We start from the raw sequence: 11,221 nt of genomic DNA on the forward strand, positions 1-11,221 counted from the left end.
TAATTCAATATCGAATGTCCTAAAAGAATTGCGAATCCATTTATTTGTATCTGTGGTTTAGAGTGGATGATGAACATGATTAAATCTAAATTACCAGTAGACTCGTGGAATCCCAAAGAATATGCAAAGAAACAAAACATAGAGATTGATCACATACTCAGAACCACTTGCAACACACATGTAAAGCATCGGAGCATTTAATGCCTGCAGCTTGGACCGACCGACCATATGAAGCAAAACAAAGGGGAACAAGATTCAAGAAAATAAAACGAATAATAATTAAAAATTCAAATATTATTATGAGCGGTGACCCAATTATGTTTCTACAAAAAAAAAAAAAAAAAAAAAAAAAAAAAAAAAAAAATTATGTTTCTACATTTCAATTCAAACTGGGTGGATAATATACTCTCGTTCGAGACCGTTTAAAATTTTAAATTTCTAAAGAGTCTTTCAATAGGAGGTAAGATAAAACAACATATCTAATATTAAAACGAAAGGAAAACCTTAGTTTAATTCAAAAAGAAAATAAAATTCAGCTTTAATATGTTTTAATTTGACTAAAATGATTATTGATACAGACACAGGTTCGTTGCAATCTTGATATTTATTTCAGTTTAAATTTCGAGTAACTGAATAAAAATAAAACCATTCAAACTGAATTAAAACTACATAAATATTAAATTGTAAATCTCATATGGAACGACAAATATTAAATTAAGATGAGTAAAAAATTATATAAAGAGAAGCGGTAAGAGCGGGTCTAATAAGCCCATATATAGTGCACAACGAACTAGTCAAAGATTGGGCCACAAAAGATTGAGAGGTGAAGCAAGTTGGCCACTGGCCACAAATCTAATCTACTACGGGCCCCAACTAGATCTCTTTCAACGCTCTCATGACACCTTTCCAAATTTCATACCGTTTATTCTACTCCTGTTTCTTTTTTCATTTTTTTTTTTTGTTTTAGGTCAAGAAGAAGAATAAAATAAGAAAATGAAATAAAGCATGTGTCACTCTCGTTCATGTTTCAAATTGGGTCATTAATAAGAGCTTTTATTAAAGTATTTAAACAAAAATGAATAATGTTGCTAGATTGGTTTTCGTTCTTTTTGAAATAGAAAATATTTTTTCTCAAATACACCATATTAAATATAGATATAAAAACTTGGGTTAAAAATCTTCAGAGTAATTTACGATATTTGTTATCAGAACCTTTAATTGAAATCTATATATACATTTTTGGATGACTTTTAGCAAATAAATCCTGGAGTTGGAATGTATTTACGGATGAATGCCATTGGCATTAATTATTTAAATTTGAAAAATATTAATTAAAGATATTACCAACACGATTTCGAGAATCATAAATTCATATCTTCCTTAATTTTCTGAGTCATTAATGTGATAATCTTTAGGAAATATTTCTCTCTAAAAAAAAAAATCCACATTAATGAAGGCATTAAAATCGACACTAACAATTAAATTATTTAGATATTCAATTATTTTAAGATTCTTATATCTTATTTGATATTTTTTTTAATATCTCATTCTTTAATTACTGCGTTTAGAATTTATTGGTTGTTACCTATTTTTTGGTGAAATTTATTGGTTGTTACTTAATAAGTAATTATGGTGCGTTTATTTTAGTTAATATCTAATTTAAAGGATTTGTTTTCTTTTATTATTAATAAACGAATAACATGTATAGAAATAAAAGATTTTTCTTGCGACTCCATAATAAAAATATTAAACTCTTATTTTCTACATTTCTTACACATAATATCCTCTTATTCAATAACAAAAAATATATATTGCATATTTTTAAAAATATTTATAATATTTAAATTATATAAAAAGTTTGTAATATTAATATTATTTCAACTCTATACAAATTTAATATATATGTATATATATCTTATGGGAACCATTTAAAAGAAATTTTTAAATTGACTTGAATTATATAGCTTTTAAATAAAAGTATTATTAAAAAGAAAAATAACTAAATGATGTTTAATTTCACGGGACGGGTAATATGATGGGACGGGTAATATGATGGGACGGGTTTGGGTTGATATTTATAAAAGATAGTATACCACGGGTGAAATCCTAAAATTAACAATCATAATAATCTATCAAACAAATTACATTTTGATTTTTTTAAGAAAATATAGCCCCGCGGTGTACCGCGGGTTAAAATCTAGTTAAAACTACATAAATATTAAATTGTAAATCTCATATGGAACGACAAATATTAAATTAAGATGAGTAAAAAATTATATAAAGAGAAGCGGTAAGAGCGGGTCTAATAAGCCCATATATAGTGCACAACGAACTAGTCAAAGATTGGGCCACAAAAGATTGAGAGGTGAAGCAAGTTGGCCACTGGCCACAAATCTAATCTACTACGGGCCCCAACTAGATCTCTTTCAACGCTCTCATGACACCTTTCCAAATTTCATACCGTTTATTCTACTCCTGTTTCTTTTTTCATTTTTTTTTTTTGTTTTAGGTCAAGAAGAAGAATAAAATAAGAAAATGAAATAAAGCATGTGTCACTCTCGTTCATGTTTCAAATTGGGTCATTAATAAGAGCTTTTATTAAAGTATTTAAACAAAAATGAATAATGTTGCTAGATTGGTTTTCGTTCTTTTTGAAATAGAAAATATTTTTTCTCAAATACACCATATTAAATATAGATATAAAAACTTGGGTTAAAAATCTTCAGAGTAATTTACGATATTTGTTATCAGAACCTTTAATTGAAATCCGGCTCAATTTAGACGTGGGTTTCGAAATCACAATTAAATCATGGTCTCACTTGGTATAGAATACCATCATTGACATGTGCCACTTCTAATGTAAATGGGTTCATTTCAACAACGGAACACTCTTGGCCCATATATGGCCCAGATCGCTGACAACGCGGTATCTAAAATTCGATTCAAAGCGTTTTTGTGTATAAAAAGCGTTACAACATGCGTTTACTTTTAAACGAAAAGGAGGATTAAAGTTGAACGGTACGTTTATGACACGCATTTTACCAACCACGTCCACGCGTATGCAATTATGCATGCTTGGAGAGACTTTTGTACTCCAGAGGCGCGTTAGTAAAATTATATGGTAATAGTTCATAACATGGAGAATTTATGTTAAATAACAGTAAATGTAAGTAACAATTTTGGAACATTTTGTCTTAGACGTATTGGAAACATTGGCAATAAACATAATTAAAGGGGGGTACGTCTAAAATAAACAAAAGATTATAGGAAACATATAAATTAATAAAAAAATCTCTAGGAAAAATCTAAAAATAACAAATAACAAGAAGGTATCTCTAATATCTTGATATTAGCGAAATGTTCACTGAAAATAGTAAAGTTGAAACTAAACCCATACATTCAATTAGAAGTCGAATTCTGAAATACAAAAGATTAGAAGAAGGATGCATCAAGAGGATGGATGAGATACGTCAGCACCAACGCCACCACCATTAGCAAATACGCGATTCCTTGATCAATCGATGTTCCTGTTTATCATTCATTTTCCCCAAATGATACAAAAATTAATCGAAGAGGGAAATTTGGAAGAGTACTTTTGACAATCAGATCTGGTGAGAGGATGTGAGATCGGAAAACTATACCGTCGCTTGCGGGAGAAGGAGCAGGAGCTAAGGATTGAGCGCCGGCGAATGGAGAGATGACGGCTAAAACGAAAGAGAAGAAGGCGATTACGGCAACGGACGCCATCTCAAGATTTTACAGTGGACAAATTAAATAGGAATGAAGAACTCCGGCGAGATAGATGACGAACGAGACGCGTTTTTATAGGACATAACTGTTTACCGGGTATAGCCGGTAATCCACTATAGCCGGATTTACTTGTTCTATTGAGTTAACTGACATGTGTCTTTTACCTGGCTGAATTTTCTAATTGACCGTTCCTAGTTGGTTCGTTTGATTTTTATTCCCTCAACAATGGAATTTGAATTTATTTACATAATGATAATAATTTACGCGTTGAGTATGGCTACTGGCTAGAGCTCTTTCGTTTTATTAAACACAGGTGGATTTTATTCTTTCATAATGTTAACACTAGAATTTAACCCGCGGTATACCGCGGGGCTATATTTTTTTAAAAAATGTAATGTTATTTTTTAAAAGACTAACTGAAGATATATCATATTAATTTGTATTTTAAAATGTAGATATCTAATTATCAATTTTTGAAGTATAAATATGAAAACATACATTTTTTTTTAAGTAACGATGTATGGTGGATTTTAAAATTTTGAATATTTTACTCTGCAGTATACCGTGGGTCGGGTTTTTTATAACTAAAAATTTTAAATTTAAGTTGGATTTGTTTTGTTAATATTGTTTCTTTTGTTTTGTGTTTAAGATTGTATAATTATATTTTGATTGTTAATTTTAGGATTTCATCCGTGATATACCGTTATTTATTAATATCGACCCAAACCCGTCATCCCATATAAACATGTCTATATTATCTCGTTAGCTAAATTATTAGTATTATAAAATCCAAGAAAATAAATTATTATTGTTATAAAATCTAATAATTTTAGGATCTCACCCGTAGTATACCGTTATTTGAACGATTTTAAATTTATACTACTAATATATATTTTAAATTTATCATATAAAGTATATGATTTCAAGTTTTTTGTGTTTTTTTTTATTTAAATAAAACAACGGCTTAAATGATGATAGATATAGTTCTTTTCATGTATGTGTATTTGATTTTTCTATGTGAATATTTTGATTATTATAAAATAGTATTTTTATTGCTATGCAAAATGTTAATATAAATATTTGCTATAAATTTTTTTGAAGATATATAGAAAGATTGTGTAAATATTTTTAGAAACAAATTAGGCAAGATATTGTTTGGTTAATATCTTTTATTTAAATTTTGTAAAATTAATAATAAATGCCAATGGCATTCTTTGTAAATACTGCTCAACCCTAGGATTTATTTGCTAAAAGTCATCCAAAAATGTATATATAGATTTGTACGCATGGTTAAGAGCCAGGATTCTTACTTAAAAGAGCCTTTGACACACGAATCTGACGTTGAAATGTTGCCATATGTGCATCTCCCATTTCTTTTCCTAATATAACACGCTTTAATTTACAACAAGAGAATCTATGTTTTTGTTCCAAAACTCATATAATTAGTCTACTATATTTTAACAAGAAAACTTATCCTCACTACTTTCAAAACCTTTCTACATATTTATGTAAAACTAAACTGTATTTTCACTCTCCAGTCTCCACAAACATTTCTCTAAAATTTTAATATGGTACTACTATACTACTAGCATCATTATCTATTTATAAATAATTAAACATCATATGCCAATTCACAACAAAAGATGCTTATAGTTAGGGACCAGAAAGAAATACATTGGAGGGGGAATAATTTAGTTACATAGAGGCCATGTGATATGATGAGATTCTCCCCTTTTCAGTTCTTTACTTTTACTTTTACATTTTTTTTTTTTTTTGATTTTTTGATTTTTTTTTAATACGAGAATAAAAACAAATTATGATTCAATTGTAAATTTCTTTGTCAAAAGATTATTTGAGTGAAACATATGTAACGGCTAGTAAGTAAATGTTGTTACATGTCCATCGTTAGATTTTGGTTTTTACTGGTAAGATTATGCTTAGTTTCTAAATAAGAAGAAAGATAAACACTAATAAACAAAGCAACAAAATTTCGATTATTTGCAGTGGATGTCGGATTGTTTATCGTTTAAAACGAGCTTGTTTTGTCAACATTATCATTTGCTTATTAATTTTCAAATACTCGCGTCAAACGACTTCTCGGAAATCATTAGTGTAATTTGTTGCCTAATCACACTATTATAATATGTGGGGTCCACAAAATTTAAAATTGTTATATACTAGTAAGCGAATTCAATTCAACTTGCATAGGATTTTTTTAAAAATGATTTTTTGTTGCTCAAAGTTTGATACTTTGATTTGCATCCAGACCGACGTCGTATGCAAAAAAAAAGTCAACGAGAGTTGACCGATAGAAGAATCCACTAAGCAATCAACATACTAGTATAAAAAGTTTAGATGAGCATATATATATATATATATACCATATATATACCAAGAAAATAGAATCCATTGAACCCAATTCCTTCATCAACACTACATGCTTCTTCCTTTCTAGAGTTTTCGAGTCTTTTGACCACACATGGAGAACATGAGACTCAGATCACAGAGACATGAGCTAAAACACCCATAAAAAAAAGATACAATTCAAGATTCCTTCTCCTGAGGAGATGCCACTTTATGTGCTCTCAATCCCAGGAAACACACATTCATCTCACAGATTAAAACTCATCCACATCATAACACTATTCCAAGGTTTTACGTGCCAACACTTACTACTGCTCCTACCAAAACCTATTATAAAGTAAACCTATGATGACCTGAAATATCTCAGTTAAAAGTGAAACATCATGCGACTTACTCTGGTTTTTGTTTTTATTTAATAATCAGAACGCCAACTTGGGATCAACAACTCCTGAAGCATTGCCTTCACCAGTCATAAGCTGTTCAGGGTCCTGAGACAGACACATATACAGTTATCATTTCGAGTTCATCCATAAATAAGACTATATATGGGAAAAGCTTATATACCTCCATTCCCCATTTAATGTAATCTGGTGACTCACAGGCCTTATATTCATCTACCAAACTCTCAATTATGTCCCTTGATTCATCAAACTCTGAAAGATCATTGTCCTGTTCATATCAACATGCAGAACTGTCAAAGCTGGGTGGGTTGCACTAAACACTAGCCAAACAAAGGCAATATATTTGAGCAGTCAACTTACAGCAAACATGGGAAACTTCCGGTAATTGTCAAGAAAAGCTTGCTTCTTCCTCAACTTATCATATTGGCTCAAACATTTGCTGAATAGGTGCCTGATACTAGTGTGGCTTGCTAACATAAGACCACTGACCTGAAATATCAAATACACCACCAAAATAAGAGTCTTCGTTGTATCTTCTAAACCAGGAACTAGCAGCCTAAGACATTAACTGCAAGGAGTAGCAACTCTCAGTATTACAGATATATATAGCGTGATATAAGATTACCCTATGGGCAGTTTGAACATATGGGGACTTCTTGGAAAGAGCAACCTGTTGAGAGTAAGATATGCAAAAAATTATGATGCAAGTCCATGGTCAAGCCAAAAGCAATAACTAATTTGAAGGCACAATTAGGTTAGAACCTGTATGCTTGCAGGTCCCCACTCAATGAAATTAACAAGCTTTCTTTCTCGTATCCTCTGCAAACTCTCATGCACCTGGTATCAAGTAGTGAAACAACAGAGCAGATTACATCAGCAAGAAAGAATTAACCAATTCATCTTCAATGTGTCGATAAAAAAACTACTAGGTAAAAGTACCTGAGTGGGATCGACTTCTCCTTGAATTATATTCAATATTGATATGTACTTTGCCTGACTAGCTTCTTTGTTTCTAGCATAAGACGAAACCATGATATTTTTTGTCTGCGAAGACAATCATGTTAGAAAAACATCTGCTTCAAGTTTCCAAAAAAAATTGGAGAAAGCAAACAGCTCACCTGTAGAAGTCTTCTCATAACATCCAGCACAGTAGTTTTACGGATGACATTTGCCTGCAGAGAACAATTCAGTTAAGAGAGCAGAAAATCGATAAAATGGAACATTTGCACACTGTAGAATTCATGTACAAGATATTACGGTAGCCTTCCATAAAAACATTTTGTGATTGATGGTCTCAGTGATTAAAGTTATTGAGATATCTTACCTGGCGCTCAACAGTCAATGGTGTATATCCTGTCATGAGGAAGTGACACCTTGGTGTTGGGATCAAAGATGCAAGCAAGCCAACCAAGTCGTTATTCATGTATCCTGGATAACGCAGTGTTGTTGTGCTAGCAGACATCACAGTAGACACAAGAGAATTCGTTTGAGCAAAGGTAGGATTGGTCAGATGTAGACGCTCCACAGCTATCCTTCCCAAAGCAGTGTTGTCAAGGACAACAACACAATCAGCATTTAACGTAAGCCGCTTAAGCGTCAACAGTGAGTTGTATGGCTGGACAACAACGTCACTCGTTTCCATCTGATTGGGAAATACACTGTATGTCTGAACCAACTTCTTGCTATAGCGATCATTCAAAGTCTCCAATAAATAAGATCCCATACCTTGATGCGAAAAACAAAAATAAAAGTCATTCAGTGAATAAACATAAGCTAAATTAAGATAGGGGATTGGCAAAAAAGATTGAAAACCTGAGCCAGTGCCTCCAGCAATAGAGTGGCAAAGAACAAAACCCTCAAGGCTGTCACTTCCATCAGCTTCTCGATCAATCATGTCCATGATTTCCTCTTCGACACCTTTCCCCTGGTGATAACCACTGGCCCAGTTATTACCAGCACCACCACCATGGTCGGCAACGAAGATATTCTCGTGATTATAGAGATTGCGGTAATCACCATTCTGGATACCATTGATAACTCTAGGCTCCAAATCAATAAGGAGAGCTCGTGGGATATAGTGTTGGTCATCCGCTTGGTAAAAAAACACATCTTTTCTATCACCTCCCTTCACAAACATCAATTCAAAAACGCAAAGCTACTCTTATCAGTAATCTTAATTTAAAGGGTTAAACAAAACACAATGGTATTCAATTTATCGATTAACAGAAACCCAGAAACAACGATTTCGAACCAATCAGACCTAAAAAGGACCTGAGTAGACAATTAATTAAATAAAGAGAGAGCATTGGTTCAGAAGAAGAAGAAGAAGGAAGGACCTGAGTAGCGAAGTCCTCGAGAATACCATCTTTACTGATACCGTGCTCGAGGCAGAGCTGTTTCCAGAACTCCATACCGATCTGATTCCCACATTGTCCAACCTGAAGCGTAATAATCTCTCTCGGCATATCTTGCTTCCTTTGTTGGTTGGGTAAACAAAACTAGGGTTTCGAGACTGAGTGAGGAAGATTGATGATGATGAAGAAGAAATGGAAATGATTAATTAGCTCTCTGGCGCGGATACCTTTTTAAAAAGTCGATCCAATTGCGCAACGGAGAAGATAAATTTTTTGCATAGATTAGCCTAAACCAAGCCTAATAACTCTCTCTCTCTCAGCTAGTTGCTAACGTGTGCTTACTCACATTGGGCCTATTGTCGGCCCATCTTTATATTTTGTCAGCACCATTAAATAATTTTGCAGCTGAAGGAGGGAATAATAACTTTTACCTATTCCTCCTCTTTTGATCTTAATTTTTTTTTTTATATGCGTGAATGATATATTGAGAAAGAGAACTAAATTTGGCCACAATCTATTTCGTTCAAGTCTTTGTCTAACCAATCTCATAGGAAGAAATACATGATTGGATTTTTAATTGGTTTACTAAAGTTTCTAAAACAATAACATATACGCAAAATGGTAAAAACTAAAAAATATATACCGAAAATACTTGTTTTCAATTTTTAAACTACATTAATACAAAAATTTAATTAACATTTTTGGCTTGTTAAATTGACATGAATTGAATTGGTACAAATAAAAATAAAAATCAGTTTGTGATTTGATTGTGTATCAGTGTATCTATTTTCTCCTATTCCGGATTTAAAAAAAAAAATAATTAACAAAAAAAAGAAGGAAAAAAAACTCCATTAAAAGTAATTAATCGTCAAAAACATAAACAAATCTCGCCAGCTTGGATGTTATAAGTCCGTCCATACGACCAAAAGACAAAAAACTAGAGGAAGAAAACAAAAACCTTAAAAACACTTTCAATAAAAGACACACACTCACTGTAAATCCACATCGAGAAACACACTTACACAAACATCATTCATGGAAAACACTACAGAGAAGACGAAGAATATGGTTGTTGATGATGATCGTATACTATGGGATTGTGGAAGTCCACTCTATGATTCCTACGAGCTCGTCTCTCTTACTCACATCATCGAACGCCATTTCATGTCTCTCCCTTCTCTTGCCGGCGCCGGAAAAGTTTGCTGTTCTCGATCACCGTCTGATCTGGGGGAAATTGCCAATCGCGCGGCCAGCACCGTCGTTGATCTGTGTTGTTCCTCTGATTCGACGACTGGTAAATTATTGTGCGGTGCTTTTGGAACCAAATGGTGGAAGAGAAAGAAAAACACCGTCGATAGTTACAAGCACAAGAAGAAGAAGAAGATGTTTTGTCGGATCTTCTCTAAGATAAGGATTCCTACAACAAGATCTGGTTCTTCGAAGATGTGATTTTCATCTTCTTTTTTTGCTTCTTCGTAAAATAATAATAATTACTTGTTCATTTTAATTTTGAAAATTTAATCGAATAAACTGTAATGAAACGGGAAATACATTTTATTGAATTATGGATTAAATGCACAGTAATTAGTTTAAGAAGAAGAATTTTCGTGGATTTAATACCCATCACATCATACATTGGAAGCTCTGAAACGTTTAGGCAAAGAGTGAAACGTGGATCAACATGCAATCAACGTTTACATTGGGAAATATGAGATATTAACGATAGAATAATATAGTAGTCGTTTAGCAATTGCCATTGTACTAACAATTCATGAAGTGTCAGAAGAAAAAATGTGAACTTGATAGAAAACAAAACACAAGTGAATAACAAAGGACAAAACATGTGAAGCAATGTGTATAATAGCTTTGAAATTTTCATGATTCTTCTGACAATATTCCAACATGCAAATGATTATTGACTCAGTCAATGATTTAGGTCTTGGGAACTTGGTAAATTTGTGTAATTTGTTACTCTTGAAAAAGTGTTGACTGAGTGTTGAGTATGCGCTGATGGGCTTATTGGTTAAAGTCTGTTACGGCCCATCTAAATGATCAAAATTTGAACAGAGTTAAAGACTTAAAGGCTATTCCGTTAGAATTTGCGCTTTTTCATGTTGAGTATATAGTTTAGCCGTTACAACATAAAATGCTTCCTCAATAAGGTATTAAAGCTTTGAACGAGCATCTTCAGAAGCTTGATTCTTTTCATCTAAATCGTTATAAACTTATGAATTCCATCTGTTGATTCTGTTCATCTATATAATTTATATAATATACCATGTATATCCAATGTAAAAAAAAAAATGTACTACATATAGTATTTTGTTTTGAAACACTTATATCATAACATCG

At 32.2% G+C, this 11,221-nt stretch overlaps 3 protein-coding genes across 3 annotated transcripts; 1 reads left to right on the plus strand and 2 right to left on the minus strand.

Moving 5' to 3' along the window:
• Window positions 1–3,250: 3,250 nt before the first annotated feature.
• On the minus strand, window positions 3,251–3,809 carry LOC9312696 (arabinogalactan peptide 20). The gene is made up of 2 exons (XM_002878348.2): window positions 3,642–3,809; window positions 3,251–3,527 (listed from the first exon to the last, which is right to left on the minus strand). The coding sequence occupies exons 1-2, from the start codon at window positions 3,745–3,747 to the stop codon at window positions 3,433–3,435; spliced, it is 201 nt and encodes a 66-aa protein (XP_002878394.1). The 5' UTR covers window positions 3,748–3,809; the 3' UTR covers window positions 3,251–3,432.
• A 2,330-nt stretch (window positions 3,810–6,139) lies between these two features.
• On the minus strand, window positions 6,140–9,225 carry LOC9314463 (tubulin gamma-1 chain). The gene is made up of 10 exons (XM_002878349.2): window positions 8,852–9,225; window positions 8,328–8,640; window positions 7,840–8,240; window positions 7,634–7,687; window positions 7,455–7,559; window positions 7,278–7,352; window positions 7,141–7,185; window positions 6,876–7,004; window positions 6,679–6,783; window positions 6,140–6,602 (listed from the first exon to the last, which is right to left on the minus strand). Exons 1-10 carry the CDS (start codon window positions 8,978–8,980, stop codon window positions 6,534–6,536), a joined length of 1,425 nt encoding a protein of 474 aa, XP_002878395.1. The 5' UTR covers window positions 8,981–9,225; the 3' UTR covers window positions 6,140–6,533.
• A 562-nt stretch (window positions 9,226–9,787) lies between these two features.
• LOC9314464 lies at window positions 9,788–10,461 on the plus strand. The gene has a single exon (XM_021025935.1). The coding sequence runs from the start codon at window positions 9,905–9,907 to the stop codon at window positions 10,316–10,318; it is 414 nt and encodes a 137-aa protein (XP_020881594.1). The 5' UTR covers window positions 9,788–9,904; the 3' UTR covers window positions 10,319–10,461.
• Window positions 10,462–11,221: the final 760 nt, after the last annotated feature.

Source organism: Arabidopsis lyrata, assembly GCF_000004255.2.
Source record: "Arabidopsis lyrata subsp. lyrata unplaced genomic scaffold ARALYscaffold_5, whole genome shotgun sequence".
NCBI classification, from domain to species: Eukaryota; Viridiplantae; Streptophyta; class Magnoliopsida; order Brassicales; family Brassicaceae; genus Arabidopsis; species Arabidopsis lyrata.

Coding starts and splice junctions, on each gene's coding strand:
- LOC9312696 (XM_002878348.2), bottom strand. CDS start 3,747: ATGGCGTCCGTTGCCGTAATCGCCTTCTTCTCTTTCGTTTTAGCCGTC. Junction 3,528..3,641: donor TCCTTCTCCCGCAAGCGACG/GTATAGTTTTCC, acceptor AATGATAAACAG/GAACATCGATTGATCAAGGA.
- LOC9314463 (XM_002878349.2), bottom strand. CDS start 8,980: ATGCCGAGAGAGATTATTACGCTTCAGGTTGGACAATGTGGGAATCAG. Junction 7,353..7,454: donor GAGAAGTCGATCCCACTCAG/GTACTTTTACCT, acceptor ACTTGATACCAG/GTGCATGAGAGTTTGCAGAG. Junction 6,603..6,678: donor ACATTAAATGGGGAATGGAG/GTATATAAGCTT, acceptor TGTCTGTCTCAG/GACCCTGAACAGCTTATGAC.
- LOC9314464 (XM_021025935.1), top strand. CDS start 9,905: ATGGAAAACACTACAGAGAAGACGAAGAATATGGTTGTTGATGATGAT.